Source organism: Lampetra fluviatilis, chromosome 3 (assembly GCF_964198595.1).
Source record: "Lampetra fluviatilis chromosome 3, kcLamFluv1.1, whole genome shotgun sequence".
In the NCBI taxonomy this organism is placed as follows: domain Eukaryota; kingdom Metazoa; phylum Chordata; class Hyperoartia; order Petromyzontiformes; family Petromyzontidae; genus Lampetra; species Lampetra fluviatilis.
The window spans coordinates 33,878,932-33,899,175 of NC_136277.1; the positions used below are offsets into that span (position 1 = coordinate 33,878,932).

General features: G+C 53.1%; 1 protein-coding gene across 1 annotated transcript in view; it reads right to left on the reverse strand.

The window, feature by feature from the left end:
• Positions 1 to 20,244, reverse strand: part of MEGF11 (multiple EGF like domains 11) — an 88,220-nt gene that overhangs the window by 36,614 nt on the left and 31,362 nt on the right. The window contains 5 exon segments of the mRNA XM_078854947.1: positions 2,044 to 2,256; positions 5,462 to 5,598; positions 8,053 to 8,170; positions 10,650 to 10,896; positions 13,845 to 13,937. Coding sequence (XP_078711073.1) covers positions 2,044 to 2,256; positions 5,462 to 5,598; positions 8,053 to 8,170; positions 10,650 to 10,896; positions 13,845 to 13,937 — 808 coding nt within the window.

Genomic DNA, 20,244 nt, shown 5'->3' on the forward strand with positions numbered 1-20,244 from the left:
AACGTCAGCACGAGGGAGACAAAGGCGGCCGGTGGTTATGCTGGTCACCCACCCGCTCGTGCACCGTGCCGGATTCCATAGGTGCTCGCCAGCAGCACTTGCCCCAACTGCCTGTTAAGGTTATACGGGCAATATTTGTCTTTGTGCACGTGTGCTGTGCTCGTGCATGCTTGTGCGCGTACGTGTGTGTGTGTGCCCACGTGTGTATGCAATATTAAATTGATGGGTTTTTTTTTTTTGAACACATTAACCCGGAATTATTTGGAACCTCCGCCGCTCTTAACACAGTGTATTATGGTAATAATGCTAAGAGCGCGGCCAGGAAGATTTAGCGCCTCGCAGCCAAGGCCCTTAAAGCACCCGGGTTCTGCCCGCGCACACGCACGCACGCGTGCGTTTCCTGGCGAGCTAATAATCTCTCTGGCTGAAAATAATCATCGCACGACGACTATTACATTTTCGTTTGAAGATATGCCTCGAGTTTCCTGGCTGGCTGCTTGCTGGGCTCCTGTCAACCTTTTTGTTCGCTGGCTGCGGGCCGTGACTACCGAGCCTCAACGGAATTTTCCGTGTAACAAATAAACAATGAATTGTTCCGAAGACGTAATACTAATAACAATATATACAGCGGCATCGGAGAGGTGGGATAACGAACACAAAAAGACTGACCAATTTGTGCTCCTATCAAGGCAACTCTTCCGCCATACACTTATTTAAGCATTATAAAAATATAAACATGATAATCTAATTTTATAAGTACCCCTCGGTAGAGGGGTCCTCCTAGGGCTCCCCCCAAACGTGGTGGTGGAGGCCTTGCTGCCAGCAGTGTCTTGAGCGAGCAACTGCAGGCCTGCGCCTTTATCTTTGCTTCTGCAATTAAATAACAATAACAGTGATGATGATGATCGTGTAAAGCTATTATTCAAAGCAAGACTCGAGGCAATCACAGTCACACGCACATTGTGTGAATGAGTCAAATACCCCCGGCGGGGACAAACCCCCCCCCCCCCGCGTCCTCCCCCAACCCACAGAACAGAGGGGGTAGCGGGAGGTGAACGAGGAAGAGGGGGGGGGAGAGTCGGGATAAAGGGGGTACGGGAGGGCAAGTGATAGTCCCAGTTTGTATCCCTGGAGCGCGTGACCTGATTAAGAGCCATTGCTGTGGGGCAGTGGGGGGGGGGGGGAATGACGCGCGGCGTCACGCGGGGACAATCGCGTGGCCATTCAATCATCGCGCTCGAGTCTATCCCTACTCCTAACGCTAATCCACTCATCCACAACTCGAACAATGCGCCGCTCAATTCGGCTGAGAGCTCGCTCACTTCTGCCGGGACTCAGCAAAAGGGTGGGAGGGGACGCGGTGTGGTCACGAGGTGGCCAGAGACAGCGAGTGGCTCTGTTGTGGTAGTGGTGATGCTGGTGTTGACAGTGGTGGTGGTGGTTGTGGTGTTGGTGGTGGTGGATTATTTCGCGATGAGGATGAGTTGAGATCCGAGTGTTTTACCAGAAATTTTCAGTGCAACACAATGTCCTGATATGGGCGATGGGAATAGAATTACACGATTCACTCCCTGCTAGTGAATACGCAGGTGAGTAGATAGATGAGTGCACCGGTGAGTCCATGCGTGAGTGACTAATGTAACGTTGGCGAGGTGTTAACTACTAATATACAGGAGGCGTGGGTTCGATCCCCGACCCTGACGCCTGTATATGTGGAGTTTGCGTGTCTCTCCCTCCCCGTAGTCGTGTGGATTTTTCTCCGGGTCCTCCGGTTTTTCCCTCCACATTTAAAATCAACATCCCGCGTTTAGAGTATTTGGCTGCTATACATTTCCACGTGACAAGCCACTTCGTTGAGCAATCATGTTGTGGCCAGGTCGCTTCTGAAAAAAAGCTACATAACTCAATGGTCCTTACCTGGTAAAATATTTTTTTTAAAATTGTTTAGTTTAGTAACTGCACAGGTGGATGCATAAGCGAGTGCACAGGTGTACCCGCCCCACCTTCCCCCACGTCCCCTACCCCCATGCCCCCACCACTCACCTGGCTGTGTGGTCGGGGTCGCAGGGACACGGCTGCTCGCAGTTGGGGCCGTAGAGCCCTGGGGGGCAGAGGCGGTGCTCACAGCGGGCCCCGCCGAAGCCCGACTCGCAGAGACACGCGCCGCTCACGTGGAAGCAGCGTGCGCCGTTGTCGCAGTCGCACGGCAAGGCACAGTCCTGGCCATGCCTGCCCAGGGGGCACGCGTCCTGGCACCTTGGTGGTGGTGTGGGGGGGCAAGGCGGGAGAGTGGGGAGGGGGGCGTAGGCATCATAATCATCATCATCATCATCGCTTTCATGGAACGATCTCCCAGACTCACAGAATATGCAGTCAGGTCACTGTTGCAAATTAGACCTCTAATCCTGGCCCCTTGAGCTCTGTGTACACGAGACAAAACGTTGAAACAATCAAGCACGACGTTTGCTTCAGCCGGAGCTGTCCGGGGCTGAGAAGAGGAGCGAGCAGCTGTCTCCCTTGCTGGGATTGTCCCCAGGATAGGTGAGGTTTCAAATATCTGCCATCATCTTCAATCATCAACCGTGATCAATCCACTGCTGGAGGATGGCCTCACCAAAACCGTCGCCATCTCTCGCGGTCATGCGGGGGACTTCCCCTCCCCCTCCCCCACCCGGTGCGTCCCCTCCTCCAACTCGCGACGTCCATCTCGACCGGGAGCCACCAACCCCTCCTCCTCCTCCCAGCGAAGGCGACAAGTGACACCGTGGTCGAGACGACGGAGTTCGCGCGAACTCCGCTGAATGTCCGAGTGTTGGGAATTTAAACAAACTGACGATCGTCAGTGGCTGGACGTGACTCGAATCCCTCGCCTCCCTTGCCCTCCATCCCCCCGCCAATGCCACCACCCCCACACCCCCCACACACGCGCACCACTCCCCCCCCCGCCCCCTTCCCAACGCCTCCCAAATTAAAAGGCAAAAAACACGAACGTGAAATGACTGCTACTGTTGCAGATGCGGATTAGAAGAACGGTATTTATTCCGATCATTATCCTAAATTGTTTTTTTTTAAATACACAAAGAAGGGTGTGAAAATGACTCACTAATATCGAAAGTGCAATTAAAAATGTACGCATTTTATTTTATAGATATAAATAAATGCAGACCCCCCCCCCCCCCCCATGCTCAATCAGCATACCATGTGGAGCAGCAATAAGTTCCAAATTCCGGTCGAGAATTTGACTCATCAACATCATTTAAATGGGGAACCACGTAACTCAGTCGACCTCGGGGGTCCTCCCCCAGGTCGACTCAGGACCAGTTCAAATATTTGCCACCGTTATTGGTCGTGAGCGAAGAATCGAACGCGGGTGGACGGGTTCGCAGCGCAGTGCGTCTAACCGCTGCGCCACCACTCCCCACACATTAACACACGCAAAGACAAAATCAAAGATCCCCAGTATATCCTCAACAGACTTTTTCTTTGGCTAAGTGCTGTTAGCGATCATATTTAACAGCCGGCAGGACACACGAGGAGGTGGGTGGCCGGCACTACAAAAGACAAAGATCCCCCGTATAGCATTAACACACTGTTGGGGCAAGTGCTGTTAGAGAGCAGCGCCTATGAGGGCCGAAATGGCACACGAGTGGGTGGGTGGCCAGCACCACGCGCAACCGCCTTTGTCTCCCCAGTGGCGATGTTTACTGCACACCGCACCAGGTATTCACTTGAGGCTAGACAAGCACACGCTCGCACATTGTCTACGCACTCACGTGATCTCTGAACGCAATTAATAAGCGAGTGCGCATGTGCGCTCTGCTCACGCGGCGAGCAGAGGAAGGTCAATGTGGCCTGAATACCAAACAACACCACGAGGTCCGCCACACGTGCGAGCAGTGAGGCTCACGCGCGCGTGCACGCACAACGACACAGATCACCCACATAGCCTTCACAGACTGTTGGGGCAAGGGCTGCTGGCGAGCCCCGGATAAGGCCGGCACGGCACACGAGGGGGTGGATTTAGAAGGAGGGGTGGGGGGGTCAGCACAACGCTCGGCCCCGCATTTTGTCTCCCCATTGCGAATGAACTCGAGTCGCCGGGTTTGTAGCGCAGTGCGCTCACCACTGCACCACCGCTCCAAATATTTACAGATACACACACGCACGCCGCTCATACACACACGCACACGCACGCCGATCACACACACACGCACGCTGCTCACACACACACACGCACGCTGCTCATACACACACGCACACCGCTCATACACACACGCACACCGCTCATACACACACGCACACTTACGCTGCTCATACACACACAGCCAACATCTGGGTGCCCCGACCTGATGGGCGGTCGACTTTGCACGAAAGCGACTGTTCGATTTCAACGAAAGGCGCCCTCCAACACCCCCCCCGCCCCCCCACGTGTAATTAAATCGCCCACCCCCATCTCGTCACTTGCGCGTCTCTGTCTCAGACAAAATGCCAAGTAAAACATAAAACATTCTCTCACGCCACCTGAAGAGCAAATTAATTAATGGCATCTGCCCTTCGCTCGTCACGTGGTGCGGCAGTGAGGGCATCACGGCACGACGGGCCTCGTGTGGTTGATGAAAGGACGCAAATTGACCTCAAACGCACAGGCACACACAGCTACACTCATACCCCTACACACACACACACCTACTCACACGTGGAGCACACACGAGACAAACAATACCGTCCTATCGCCTTCAACAGACTTTTGGGGAAAGTGCTGTTTGCGAGCACCTATGAAGACCGGCTCTATGTAGACATCACGCCAGGTACCCATTTGAGGCTGAGTCGACCTAGAGGATCGCCTAGGACTGGTTCAGATAATCGCCACCGGTTTCGCGCGTGAGCGGGAATCGAACTTTGTTCGGCGGATCCGTGGCCCAGCGCGCTAACCGCTGTGCCACCGCTCCCCGTACTCACACGCGCTCGGTGACGCGCGCGCACGGCCTCGAGAGAGCGTGGCGAGAGATGGCGGGGGGGGGGGCTGTGGGGGGAGCGGGGGGAGGATCTGGGTGGGGGGTGGCTTAGAGGGGAGGGAGAAGGGAGGGTGGCCTTGCCAGATACAGCAGATGGTGGTGGTGGTGCTGCTGGTGGGGTGGTTGTGGTCGTGGTCGTGTTTGTTGTTGTGATGCGGTGGAGGAGCGGGGTTCGCGCTCGATGCTCCGAACCCGGCGACCTGAGTTCAATTGCTGGTCATGCACAGCACAGAGCAATCGCCACTCGATCAGCGAGGAAGTTATTTACGAACGTACGCGGACCTTTGTACGAGTACCGTACTCTGTGCAATGCGAAAAAGAAAACATCAACGGGGAGACAAAGGCGGTCGGGCGTGTTTCTGGCCCCACCACCCCTCCAGCACTTCCCACAACAGCCTGGTTGGACGCCGCACCGGGGCTGTCTTTGTGCGCGTGCGAGTGAGTACCTTGAGCTGGTGTACCCTGGCGGGCACGTGCACTTCCCCGTCACGTGGTCGCACTGCGCGCCGTTGTGACAGCGGCACCGCTCGGCGCAGCTGTCCCCGAAGCGGCCCGGGGGACACGGAACGGCGCACGCGGCCCCCTGGAGGGGGCGGGGGGCACGGGGGGGGGGGTCACCGGGGAGAAAAGGGGGATTGTAGTGACCGAAAGGGAATCAGGAAATCGGAAAGAGATCGGGGGGCTATGAGATTCGGAGTCAAGGTGATCAGATAAGGAGATCAGGAAACTAGGATTCAACATTCCCTTTGGGATCAGAAGATGAAGAGACGATGGGACCCGGATAGACCAGGAGAAAACGAGGAGATCGAATCAGGAGATCAGAAGATAAGGAGACCAGATCAGGAGGCCAGACCATGAGGTGATCGGAAGACCGAACTATCGGGGTGGCCAGTAGAGACGATATTCGGGAGATCAGAAGCTGTGTGAAGAAGACCGTGAGATAAGCGAATGAGAACAGGTAGGTCAGGAGATCAGAGACCGTGTCCGCCTCCTCGACTCGCTTTGCTCCCCTTGACAACAACTTGGAAGTGACACCAATCAATACAAAAATATTTTTACAAAAAAATCTGATTTGATGAAAAAAAATTAACTTTAAACAAGATAACCGAAATTTTTGTCTGATCGGCTGAAAAGTGAGAGAGAGAGACGCATCCTGGTGAAGGGCAAGAGGAGAGAGACAGTGAGGAGGAGGAGGAGGAGGCGGCGGGAGGAGATATACATTTAGAGAGGGGTCGAGAGTTGAGAGAGGAGCGAACGAGAGAAAGGAGAGGCAAAAACGAGAGACGCAGGGGGGAGAGAGGGGGGGGGAGATATACAAGTGGAGAGAGGAAGAGATGCGAAGAGGTGGAAATCGAGGGCAGGAGAGAGATGAAGAGTCGACGCAGGAGCGAGACGGAGAGAGAGCGGAGAGGAAAAAGAAGGAGACACGCAGAGAGACGAGGAGAGACACAACGGAGAGAGAATGAGATGGATGGATGGAGAGTTGAGAGGAAATAAAATGGGAGAGACGGAGAGAGAAGGAGATCGAGAGACGCGACACGGAGATCACAATGCAGGGTCGCTCACGCGCACGCGATCCATCACGGCCTCTCAATCAATCACGCGCGCGCATCCTCTCGCTCCTCTCCCGCGCCGCGTCAACAGTTTATGAGTTTTATTTTCTAGAGGCCTCACCATAAGAGGGTGGGGGGTGGCACATTTCTCTGCATTAAACGCAACTGTCCCCTTTATTTGAAAGAGTAAACGTTTTTGCTTGACTCTTTCCCGAGGCGGGGAAGGATATTTTCATCATTCTCCCCAGCGGAGCATGGCTGAGGGTACAGAGGGAGAGAGAGACAGGGGAGAAGGCGCTTGTACCGAAATGAGATCGTGGCCGCTGTGTGGGGGGGGGGGGGGCAGCAGACGCCACGTGCGGATGCAGCTGCTGGCTGCGTTTGCTGCGACTCATGATCGGATGCTACCTTCATCCAGAAGTGGATTGAACAGGACCGCATCTGCTGCGGCTGATGATGATGATGATGGTGATCGGCAAAGAGTTGCATGGAATTGCTCACCAGAGTGATACAACTGGGTTCCCGACCGTAACTCTAAAATGTATAGTTGTTATCATTAACAGGCACTCAAGCTCATGTATGTACGTTGAACTTCTTTCACACCGTACGTAGCTAGCCGCGCTAGACGGAGGACACCAAACTGAACACAAAATGCGGTTCTGAAGAAATTCGTTTTCAAAAGAAGCCACGGGACACACGCCCCTGCACGTGTAGCTACAAGAGAAGAGCTGGTTCTAGTGTTGGGGTTAGATCTTTTTCGCCAGTGAATTCTGCTCCACACGTGTCATTGACAAAACCACGAGTGTCTATGACGACTGCCTTGTTGATGCAAATTCGACACGCGGATGGAGTCGAGGTGACACGCGAGGTGTAGAGATGATGGTGATGTCTGGTGGAGGTGTGCAAATGGTGGTGATGATGTCTGCTAGACATATACACATGATATCGAGATGATCGATGATGATATATGGTGGAGCTGTAGATATCATGGTCCAATGATGGTGTGGAGATGATGACTTCTGGTGGTACTGTAGAAATGATGATGATGTTTGGTGGACGTACAGAGCTGACACAGAGATGGCGATGGATGGTGATGACGAGATCTGATGGAGATGATTTGTAAGTCTGGTGGATTGTAGAGCTGACGGCGCGGGTGGATGTATCCGGTGGAGGTCTCGCGGTGATGGCGATGTTGAGTGAAGGTATCACGATTACCCTCATGTCCAGTGAGTATCTAGAGTGAGTGGTGATATCTGGTAGACGTATCGAGTTCGTCATGATGACGACGATGATGATGGCACCTGCTGGTGCCGTGTGAGTGATGGGTGGCTATGATGATGGTGTCTGCTGGTGCCGTATGAGTGATCGGTGGCGATGATGATGGTGCCTGCTGGTGCCGTATGGATGATGGGTGGCGATGATGATGTTGCTGCTGCTGTTGCTGTCCCGTGGAGGATGTGAACGAGCCACGGGGGCGTCCTCACCGTCCACCCCGGCGCACAGACGCACGGTCCCGCCGCGCCATGAGGGCACGAGCCTCCGTTTTGGCAGGGGCACCGCGCCTCCTCCACGCAGACGCCCCCTGTGCATCGCTCGTCGCAGCTGCACGCGCCACGGGCCAGCCACGGGGAGGTGGGGGGGGCAGAGAGAGTTGAGGGAGAGGTGGGGGGGGGGGATGGAACATGATGTGAGGAATGGGGAAGTGAGGTTTTAATTCTAGATTTGAAGCTTTCGTGACTGCAAGTATTCATATTCTTAGGTTTTTTCGGTAAAGTCACGTAGGTAAAAAAAATCAAAATTAATAAAATTAAATAAAAATAAAATAAAAATCACGACGTTTCGGAGGCAACACAAGCTTCCGTCTTCAGGTGGAACCGTCACAGCACGCTTGCTGTAATTATTTTATTTTTATTTTACTTTTATTAATTTAGATTTTTTACCTACGTGACTTTACCGAAAAAACCTAAGAATAAAAAAGTGAGGTTTTATTTTCGCGTATGATGCCAGCAACTTGGTTCAAGGTGTCGATGCCAATGTCGAGGTCATGCTGCTGCTGCGGACCTCGACGAGAGGGCTTCAGCAGAGAGAGAGAGAGAGTTCGTGTCCTTTTGATTTTCCTCCTCCCTTGAAAGTTCACAGACTACTACAGTAGGTTTACTCTACGGTCCATGGGAGTCTCATTTGCAAGAGTGACCTTGGGCATTCGTCTGTCAGTAGGTGGGCGATCATTGCTGCTGCTGCTGCTGCTGTGTGTGAGTATCATCCCATTTGAGTAATTTGCGGGTAATTTTGGAATGTTATAGGGGTCGGTGTACCCACACTTTACCCCACCAAGCACGACCCTGCCCATGGACGAACTGTGGTGGGGTAGTAGCGGGGAGAGGGTGGAGGGCAGAAATTGAATAAACTTGCCCACTGTTTCAACTGCCGCGCCGGGAAATCGAACCGGCGACCAGATGATGATGGTGGCCGTTATTTACGTCTCCACGTGGAAGGCATTTAACCAATCACGCTCGCCTCGGGGCGCCGCGCTATCGCCTGCGGGTGGCAGGCAGGGCGGTCCATAGGGGGGATGCAGGGCCCTGGGCAATTCACACCGGAAGTATAACATCTGACGTACCGTCCAAACGCCCCCCCCCCCCCTGAGCGCGGGGCCCGGGGCAATCTCCCCGATTCGTCGTACCCTAGGGACGGCTCTGGTGGCGGAGTGGCGCTTTCCCTGAATCCTTCAAAGCCACCCCGCTCCAATTTGATATCGGATCAACGCCCACCCATCCGCCTCATGCTCGCGGGGGGTCTCCCATCCGCTCCCAAGAGATGGGAAACGCCGCGAGGCTTAAAGCGACCCCCACCCCACGTCCCGTCGCGAGCTATGGACGGTGAAAGCAAGGAGCTGACAGCAGCGAGAGAGGCAGAGAGAGGCAGAGAGAAGGGTCGCGTGACGGCCCAGCCGCCATTCCTGCCGTCACGGCATCCATATCGACATAGACCTGACCCAGCGATTCCAAAACTCCGGTCCTAAACAAGCATGTCTACGTTATGAGCCAATTCCAACTAAGACTGAGATTTCAGTGTGCGCGCGCGCGTTCACGTTTTCCGCGTGACGCAGACAGCGTCAATTGCATTGCGCGTCACGCGGGCTGTGTTTACCAATCATGGGGCGCGTGGAGCGTGGAAAGCGTTAATTCGTTCTAGAATGGGAAGGGAATTGGTAAACGATGAGAGGCGCAGCGTGATGGTGGGTGGCGAGGACTGTGGTTTGCGAAACCGTGACCCAACTTGGATAATTGCAGCTCTGAGATGAACAGAGAAGCAGATAAGCAAACGACGCGTTACTCCACGTGGTCAATATATCAAGGTACGTCTTACACATTTCATCAGCCGCACGGCCTTCTGGGAGTGCACCATTTCAGCAGAATTCATTCAAAAGCAACGAGCGAAACCCTGGACCGGTTTCGGCATGCAGTGTCTCATCAGCAAAGTGAGGTGTAATTGAACCAACGACCTGCCGATCTGCATCTGGCTGTCGCCTGATGAAGCTAGTTGTAATTACTGGCGAAACGTCGTACTCAGATTGTAAATGGTGTGGCTTGGCTCTCCAACACACCGGTGTGCTGTCCTAATGACGAATTGGCCACGTTCTGTTTACGTGACAACCCTTACTAGTTGGCTGTGTCGGGTGGTGGCGGGTTTTAACGACACATTTATATATTTACGCGATCTAACCCAAAAAACCTCTGTTATGGAGGAATTAAGCAGGTGATCGTGCGAAGAGCGACAGTTCTCTCTTACGGCAGGGCGTGCGGGAATGTGATGGCATCATAACGTGGTCCCACGGATGGCATCTCAGATGGCATCATCAAGACGGCATCACAAAGTGGCCACTCAGATGGCTTCTCAAAAGAATGACAACGACGATGGTAAACCATAGCCGTTCTTCATCCACCGATGGGATGATGAACATGATGGCACAATTGGGAAGAGCAACCGTGCGAAGAAGAGACGGCAAACATAAAAATAAACGAACGAACGATTGATTCATGTTCCACCGTCGAGTCAATTGTAAGCGACGATTCCTCACAGCGGCGCGGTGAACCCAGGCTGGCACACGCATTGGCCCGTGGCAGGGTGGCACGTGGCCTCGTTGTGACAGCGGCACGGCACGAGGCAGCCCGGTCCGTACGTCCCGGGGGGGCACGGCTCCCCGCACTGGGCTCCCCGGAAGCCGGGGGCGCAGTCGCAGACCCCCGTCAAGGGGTTACACCGAGCCCCGTTCAGACACTGACAGCGGTGGGTGCAGTGGGGACCCCAGCGGTCGCTGGGGCAGCCTGGGGGGGGAGGGGGGGGGGGAAAGCAGGGCGTGATCCGGCTCACGGCCAACACCAGCGACGATTATCTGAACCGGTCCTGGGCCTCCCCTAGGTCGACTCAGCCTCAAATGAGTCGTCGATACGGTTGCGTGAACATCGCCACTGGGGAGACAAAGGCGGCCCGGGCGTGGTGACGGCCACCCACCCCCTCGTGTGCCGTGCTGGCCTTCATAGGTGCTGCTCGCTAACAGCACTTGCCCTAACAGTCTGCTGAGGCTATACGGGGGATCTTTATCTTTGTCTCTATGCATGCACGTACCGTATGTCCAAAAACTAAGTGGGGATGGGTGGAGGGAGGGAAGAAGGGGGGGGGGAGATGGTTCTGTGGAATGGGGGTCAAGGTGAGTTTGCGACGGCGGGGGGGGGGGGCAGGAGGTGGGGGAACGAGGGAGAGGGGGGGGCGGTTCTTTGAAATGGGGGTCGAAAGGGGGGTCAAGGTGGGTGGCGGTGGCGTTGGAGAAGGAGAGGTGGGTGGGGGGCTGTGAATAAGAGGGGGGGGGGGTGATGGGGGGGGGAATCAGGGACACGGGGCGGCGAGCTCATCACGTGCCCGTCACGTGGCGGTTAATCCGCACGGGGGACACCGGCTCAGTCTGCGGGGTCATGAGGTCAAATCTCAGTCGGGGATGAACTCAGTCCATCATAATCATCATCATTCTTCATCACCCAACATGATTCCCATCATCATCGTCATCGTCGCCATCAACATATTACCCTTTGTCACCATAATCAACATCATCATCACCGTCTCTGCCATCATCGTCGTCATCCACAACGTTATCAGGATCACTATCAACACCATCACCACCGTCAAACAATCAGTGATGCTTTCCTGAATGAATAACCTCGCAATATAATGTGAAGTTAATTATTAATGATCGTATTAATGCATTAATATTAAATTGCCGAGACATGTCAATGCCGATCAGGATCAAGGCGGCATTGTGGCCAAAGCCGTTGATGCTTCCACCACGACAACAAACACCACCACCACTCCACCACCACCACCACTCCACCACCACAGACACCACCACCAGACACCACCACCACTCCACCACCACCAGACACCACCACCACTCCACCACCACCAGACACCACCACCACTCCACCATACGAGACACCACCACAACTCCACCACCACCAGACACCAACATCAGACACGACCACCACTCCACCACCACCAGACACCACCACCACTCCACCACCACCAGACACCACCACCACTCCACCACCACCAGACACCACCACCACTCCACCACCACCAGACACCACCACCACTCCACCACCACCAGACACCACCACCACTCCACCATACGAGACACCACCACAACTCCACCACCACCAGACACCAACATCAGACACGATCACCACTCCACCACCACCAGACACCACCACCAGACACCACCACCACTCCACCACCAGACACCACCACCACTCCACCACCACCAGACACCACCACCACCCCCACTCCACCATACGAGAAACCACCACAACTCCACCACCACCAGACACCACCACCACCACTCCACCACCTCCAGACACCACCACCACTCCACCACCACAACTCGCTGCTACCACCACCACTACACCACCACACACCACCACCACACCCTCGCTGCTGCTGCGTTCTTCCCTCCCCCAGGCTCCGTGAGCAGCGGCTGCAAATGAACGACCTCCAAGGTCCTCTTGTAAACTAACCCAGAGACTCGTGTGTGTGTGTGTGCGTTCTGGATACAATAGAGCATGCGGTGGCGCTAATAAGAGCGACAAGTGAGCACTCGCGTGGTCCCTGCATGCCAGGCTAGGTACATGCATGATGACGTCGGCGGCAAGAAGACCCTGAGCAATCGGCGGAGCAACCAAATCGCTCTCGAAATCATCGCGCGCGCAACTCACTCGCCTGCAAATGCTTTGGCCACATCGGAGCGAACAAAGTGGAAATGCAATGCTGCATTCATAATTGTGACGGCCAATCACAGCTGCGCAAACGGGCAAGCACGTGGCGATGGAGGCCGCCGCTACAAATCGTCGAGCAGATCAATTATTGAAAGTCGAGTCGGTTGTCTCTGACCGTGAGCAGCAACCGATTGCGCAACTCCTCGCAACTGGTTGCAAGAAACGTCCACGTATACGCGATCCAGGTGCAGACAGCCAATGCGTGCAACCGGATCGCTGGAGTATGGACCCGGCTTCATGGCGGGCGTCTGCGGGTTTCAGTTCGTTGTGCAGTCCAAGCCCTGAGCAAAAATGGAGGCTCACTTAAGAGCATGGTTTTACATCTCGTTGTGCTTGTTGTTATTCTGGTTAATGGCGATGTGCCAATATAGTTTATCCACTGGGATCCAGCGAGAGGGCTCTTCCGTCTCGAGGCATTCTCAGCATCGCATCGCTTTGTAGCGACAGCCCACTGAGCCTATAAATTACCCGGGCACTATTATTTATTTTACATCTTCCTTTGACAGCCGCTTTAGGTGGGATCAACGTTGGGAGGGAGGAGAGGGGGTGGGTAAAGAGGGGGTTGGAGGGAGTGAAAGGGGTTGGGAGGAGGGGAGGATAGATGGGGGGCGTGGGGGAGATCTCTGGCGGACGATATTCAGGGACGAGCCCTCTATTCTCTCAGAGACCCCTCTCTCTCCTCCCTTCCTCCCCCTGCTCCCAGCTAATGCGTCGGTGTCTCTGCGTCGGTGTCTCTGCATCGGTGTCTCTGCGGAGGGGAGAGATGGTGAACCGCCCTGGCGAATCCGTACAGCCGAGTTCGACTCGCGGCCATGGCTAACACCGTGCGCGGCGGAGTGGTTTCAAACCCCGGGTCCTTTGCCTCCCCCCCTAGGTCGACTCAGCCTTAACGTGATTACAGTACTGGGGAGACAAAGGCGGGCGTGTGTGCGTGCAAGTTGAGCACGCACCGCTGGAGCAGTCGCCCCCTCCCCAGCCGGGCTCGCACAGGCACGAGTCCGGCGCCACGCATGTCCCGTGCACGCACTCGCCTCGGCACAGCGCTGCGGGGGGGCGGGGGGTACAGGGGGAGTCAGTGGGAGGGTGGACGCGGGGGAGGAGGGTGGGTGGAGTGTATGTGGCAAGGCGTGAAGGTGTGTGTCCGAGTGTGTGGCAGTTGTGTAGAGTGAGGTGTGTGTGTGTGAAGGTGTAGTAAGTGCAAGTAAGTGATCTTGTTTGTTTGGGGGGTTGCCATGTTGGTGATGTGGTGTGTGCGGGGGGGGGGCAGAACGCACAACGCGGTTCATCACGCGAAAAGGCAACATAACAACAACAACCATCGTTTGTCTCGTGCCTACACACAACGCGTACACGCAGCGCATGCACGAGGTTTCTGGATCGTTCATTACAAAAATTTTAACAGTCGTAATGTTTTTGCAAACTAAATATCCACGTTTCTTTTTCCATCCATGCCAGGTAGGTAACGTTCCATGGACATGGTCCAGGCTCAAGGACGACCCGGCAAGCCCACAGCATCGGTCAAGGAGCCATCCTACTGCCACGACTAAGCGCGTGCCGCTGTCTTCAGCCCTGCTGGCAGGCGGCAGGTCGGCAGGGTAGGCGTGGCAGGTAGGATTGTGAGGGTCTAGGTATGGTGGGTGGGTAGTAAGTGGCATTTGCCCAGATTGTGCTCTAGGCATCATGTCACGAGACGGCTAATCTTTTCGGGAATATCACCGTGAGTAGTCCCGTACGTCTCAGCATTTGACATATATCGTTGTATAATATTGAAGACCATCACGATGCTTATTATGACAATGGTTATCAGGATGATGATGATGGCTTTGATGACAATGATCAGGATTATGAAGATGATGAAGACGATGATGGCAATGATTACCGTGACGATGACTGATAACACTGGTCTGCAGCCAAAATGCTTCCGAAATAAATGTCGTCCAACTTTACTCATTCTGGGTCACTGAATGATTGGCTATAGTTTTCAAGATATGTTACGGGGTCAGTATATCCGACCCAGTAACATATCTACGACCCTTGACTTGGGAATGGCGGAGGATAAGTGAGTTATAAAGGGAAGGGATCTCAATTTAAACTAGAAATGACCAAAATACATTTTTGACTGGATCTATGAATAAATCTAGGACTGGTTTGGACAGCACTTGCTTTTTGAGCAAAACAATGAATGATAGAATCTGAACCTGGTATTGCGTCATACATGATATGATTTGCATCATGCTATTCCAAGAAGACATGGATGATGCAATCATAAAGAGGCTTACATCCTTCTGTTGAACAAATGGCCCTATATATCAGCTCTAGAAACCATACAGCGTCGTGCTCTCTTATTCGTCAGTGTTTGATTTTGCCAAAGTGATCAGAAATGCCTTGTACTTGTCTGAACAAAGCAGTTAACTTTTGCTATGTTTGTAGTGAAGTGACTTTTGCATCACAAACGCGCAGTATAACCACTTTGGTTAAGCAAGCCTATCACCTTTATTTCGGCTGCAGAATTGGAGATCAGGACAAGATGTGGGCCCCACACATATGCTGCAACACTTGTGCAACAAATCTTCGCCAGTGGTTGAACAGGAAAAGGAAATCGATGCCTTTGCAGTGCCAATGATTTGGAGAGAGCCAACAGATCATATTAGCAATTGTTACTTCTGCATGGCGCCTCCAGTTGGGAGAGGTGTGTCAAAGAATAAACAGTGGACTGTGCATTATCCAAACATCCATCAGCTATTCGCCCAGTACCACAGTGAGAAGGACTGCCGGTTCCTGATGCACCAGAATCATTCTCACTTGAGTCAGACGAGGAAGAGGATGAAACTTCTGGTCCTGAACCATCAAGGTCACATGACCCAAATTTTGTCCCATCTTTCTCCTCTGAACCACACCTCATAACACAAGGTGACCTGAAAGACCTTGTCAGGGATTTGGAACTACCCAAGAGTAAGGCAGAGCTGTTGGGCTCCAGACTGCAGCAGTGGCATCTCCGAGCAGGTGATGTGAGGGTTTCCATGTTCCGTGACCGTCAAAAGGATATTGTCCCATTCTTCTTCATGGAAGGTGATCTTGTAGCCTGCAACAACATCGATGGTATGATGGCAGCCCTCAACATCGTTCATGATCCAGATGAGTGTAAACTGTTCATTGATTCATCGAAGATGAGTCTTAAAGCTGATTGCTGCATAATAGCAATGTTTTGCCATCAATTAAATTTGGTCATGCAGTCCATATGAAGGAAACCTATGGTAACATTAAACATCTTTTGAGGTGCATAAACTATGACCAACATCAATGACAGCTTTGTGGCGACTTGAAGGTTGTTGCTCTCTTGCTTGTTTTGCAGACTGGATACAAAAAGTACTGCTGCTGTTTTCTCTTGGAATGGGATAATCGTGCGAGAGATTCCCACTACATCAAGATAGATTGTCCACTCCGACAGTCATTGGAGCCTGGGAGGAAAAGTGTTCAGCATCCACCACTTGTTGAATCAAGGAAGATTTTGTTACCACCCTTACACATCAAGCTGGGTCTGATGAAGAACTTTGTCAAAGCCATGGACAAACACAAGCAGCTTTCAAGTACCTCCGTGGAAATGTTCCAAGGTTAAGTGAAGCTAAGAATAAGGATGGTGTCTTTGTTGGTCCTCAGATTCGGGAACTTCTTCGAGATGATGCATTTGTAGTGACATTAGGGATGTCACTGTATGGTGCCGGCCCGGGAGGGCCTTGGTGTGCGATGTTCTGACGTCGCGGACAGCACCGTGTGGGTTGCTGTGTGATGCCGGCTCTAGCATAGAACGGCGTGCGATGCACCGTCATCGCGTACACCCCATAGGTGGGCGGAGTACCATCCCTAGCGGGGCTTCGTGAGTGCTGGGATAGCGCGGGCACCACGCGTGGCGTGTAGTGCGAGCTCCCACAAGCGTGAGTGGGAGAGTGTCAGCCCAGGGGCAGGGTTGCCCCGGGCCATGGCACTCTGGTTGACCCCTTAGACACGTGATCTGGAGTGTCCACAGAGAGGGCCCCAGGTGGGGGGGCTAGGAGGTGATCACGTGTCCGCGGAGAGCTCTCGAGGGGGATCGAGAGGGGCTTAGAACGCTCGAGAAGGTGGGCGAGGCTGAGGGCAGAGTGGCCCCGACCCTGGAGGATATAAGGTGGGTCCCTGAGAGGGACCGGGGTCGCTGCATTCTACAAGCTGGAAGCTCCACGTCCTACAAGCTGGAAGCTCCACGTCCTACAAGCTGGAAGCTCCACGTCCTACAAGCTGGAAGCTCCACGTCCTACAAGCTGGAAGCTCTACGTCCTACAAGCTGGAAGCTCCACGTCCTACAAGCTGGAAGCTCCACGTCCTACAAGCTGGAAGCTCCACGTCCTACAAGCTGGAAGCTCCACGTCCTACAAGCTGGAAGCTCCACATCTACAAGCTGGAAGCTCTACGTCCTACAAGCTGGAAGCTCTACGTCCTACAAGCTGGAAGCTCCACATCTACAAGCTGGAAGCTCTACGTCCTACAAGCTGGAAGCTCCACGCCTACAAGCTGGAAGCTCTACGTCCTACAAGCTGGAAGCTCCACATCTACAAGCTGGAAGCTCTACGTCCTACAAGCTGGAAGCTCCACATCTACAAGCTGGAAGCTCTACGTCCTACAAGCTGGAAGCTCCACGTCCTACAAGCTGGAAGCTCTACGTCCTACAAGCTGGAAGCTCTACGTCCTACAAGCTGGAAGCTCCACATCTACAAGCTGGAAGCTCTACGTCCTACAAGCTGGAAGCTCCACATCTACAAGCTGGAAGCTCTACGTCCTACAAGCTGGAAGCTCCACATCTACAAGCTGGAAGCTCTACGTCCTACAAGCTGGAAGCTCCACGTCCTACAAGCTGGAAGCTCCACGTCCTACAAGCTGGAAGCTCTACGTCCTACAAGCTGGAAGCTCCGCGTCCTACACGCTGGAAGCTCCACGTCCTACAAGCTGGAAGCTCCACGTCCTACAAGCTGGAAGCTCCACGTCCTACAAGCTGGAAGCTCTACGTCCTACAAGCTGGAAGCTCCGCGTCCTACAAGCTGGAAGCTCCACGTCCTACAAGCTGGAAGCTCCACGTCCTACAAGCTGGAAGCTCCACGTCCTACAAGCTGGAAGCTCTACGTCCTACAAGCTGGAAGCTCTACGTCCCACGAGGCATCAACACGTGGCCGGGGACCCGAGTGATGGTCCGACCCTTCGTAGCTGTAACTCCTACGTATAGTGTAGTTAGCTGGGTGGTCACTACCCCAGGCTGTATCTGGTAAAGGGGCAGTTACCCCTTTGTATGCACGTGTTACAATACATGTGTTGCCTCTGAAGAATAACGTCTGCGACACAGTTGGACTCACTACACATTTGACAGTACACTGTGTGGCAAGGAAAGACTTCCAGCTGGTGACAAAACATTTTCTAGGAAACAACAAGGCAGACAACTACAGGGAGTTGGTGGAAAACCTCAAGGCAAACAAAAGCCTTGGTTGCAACATGTCACTAAAGATACATTTTTTTGCACTCTCATCTAGATTTTTTCCCACAGAACTGCGGTGCAGTGAGCGAAGAGCATAGCGAGTGATTTCACCAGGACATTGCAACAATGGGAAAACGCTATCAGGGCAAATGGAGCCCATCAATGCTTGCAGACTATTGCTGGACAGTGACAAGAGATGCTCCATTTAATGAACACAAGAGACAAGCCAAGAAGCGCAAAGTAGACACTGAATATGGACTAAACTATTTACTGAAAAAAACATAATAGTTTTTTGCCTTTTGCTTCATAATACATTTTACTTATATAACCTTTTTGATGATTTTAAAGTGTTACATGAACAGGACAGGTAACATGTTATCGTGTAAAGCAACCATAAACACATGAAAAACCTAGGTTTACAATTTATGAGTAAAACTATCTACACAATATACATAGACGTAAAATGTAAGAAATTCAATATCTTTGGAACAGTAACCAATCGGTTGTTTTAATTGTCATATTTGAATTCAGCACATCGCAATCCATAGTAAACAGGACATTTCATCTCTGAAGCAGACGACGTCTAAACAAATTGTAGACCAGTGTGATTAAGTCGAGGATAATTACGACAAATGATCACTTGCAATCGCTTTTGACATTATTATCTGTTTACATATTGGTATGATAGTCACCCTACGTTTGTTTGATGTCTCCGTAACTCGCAATTGTGCTACGATCCGTCTAAAAAAGAATCTGCCCCGAGTCGATGCACGCTGCAGGGAATTTAAGATGCATCTTAAATCTAACGTTGATTTATGTTCTATTTCTCATGTCGACGGGCTTGTTTCGCGTGTGAGTGCTGATTTGTCACGTGCCTCATTGCTGTCCCTTATTTTATTGGGTTTTCTTTTGCTTTGTGCCACATTGGTGACCCGGGTCACTGGTGCACAAACGAGAACCGGCCTCGCTCTCCTGAGTTCTCGCGTCGTTGCGCGAAATCGACTTGAACCTTGAACTCCGCGTGTCAGAGAACGACTGCGGCAGAGATTCTTCTCAGAAATGTCCCCGTCCCCCCAACGAAATAAAAATTCAAACAACCTTCATGATTGACACAGTAGGGGGCGCACTTACCCACACACTGCTATGAGATTGGCACATGACAGTCAGTCTGACATTTGCTAGGTACAAATGCAATATGAATACGATGGTTCCCAGCCCGATGGTTAACTGGGCTGGTACCATTAACTTGCAACTCTTGAGAGCCACATTAAAATCGTGGACCACGGAGAAAACGCGCCACGCATACGAGGAGGTTAACGTTCTACACATTTGCACAGACGGGTTCACGAACCCACTCTGCTGCGCCGCCTTCTCCCCAATTGTACTCCACGTGGCATTCGCAGGCAGCCTTCACATGAGTGCGGCTCAACAACCTCAACACCTGCTGAGCTTCTGAGCGAGATCGGACGCGGGGTCGGTGTCTCAGCACGCGAACGAGCGGTCACGCGGCACCCGACTCAAACCCCGGCGACGAGGACTCAAACTCGGGAGTGTTTGGCTCTGCGGTTGTGGCAACGTAAGGGCAGCTTCACCCCCCTGCTCCCTCACTCCCTCGCCCTCCTAGCACCATCACCAGCAGCCAAAACCCACGCTGATCCCTTCCTCAGTCGCGTCTCTCAATATTAACTCTCTCCACACAGCCTCATTAATATTGTAATTACAGCGGTCATTACCACGCGGGGAGCTGCCACGGGCTGCTGACCTTGCGAGAGACTCTGTGCGTGGTCACTAGGGGAGGGGAGGGGGGCACTCACGTGCCGAAATGCTCCGCATTCACTCGCACCTCGGCGGAT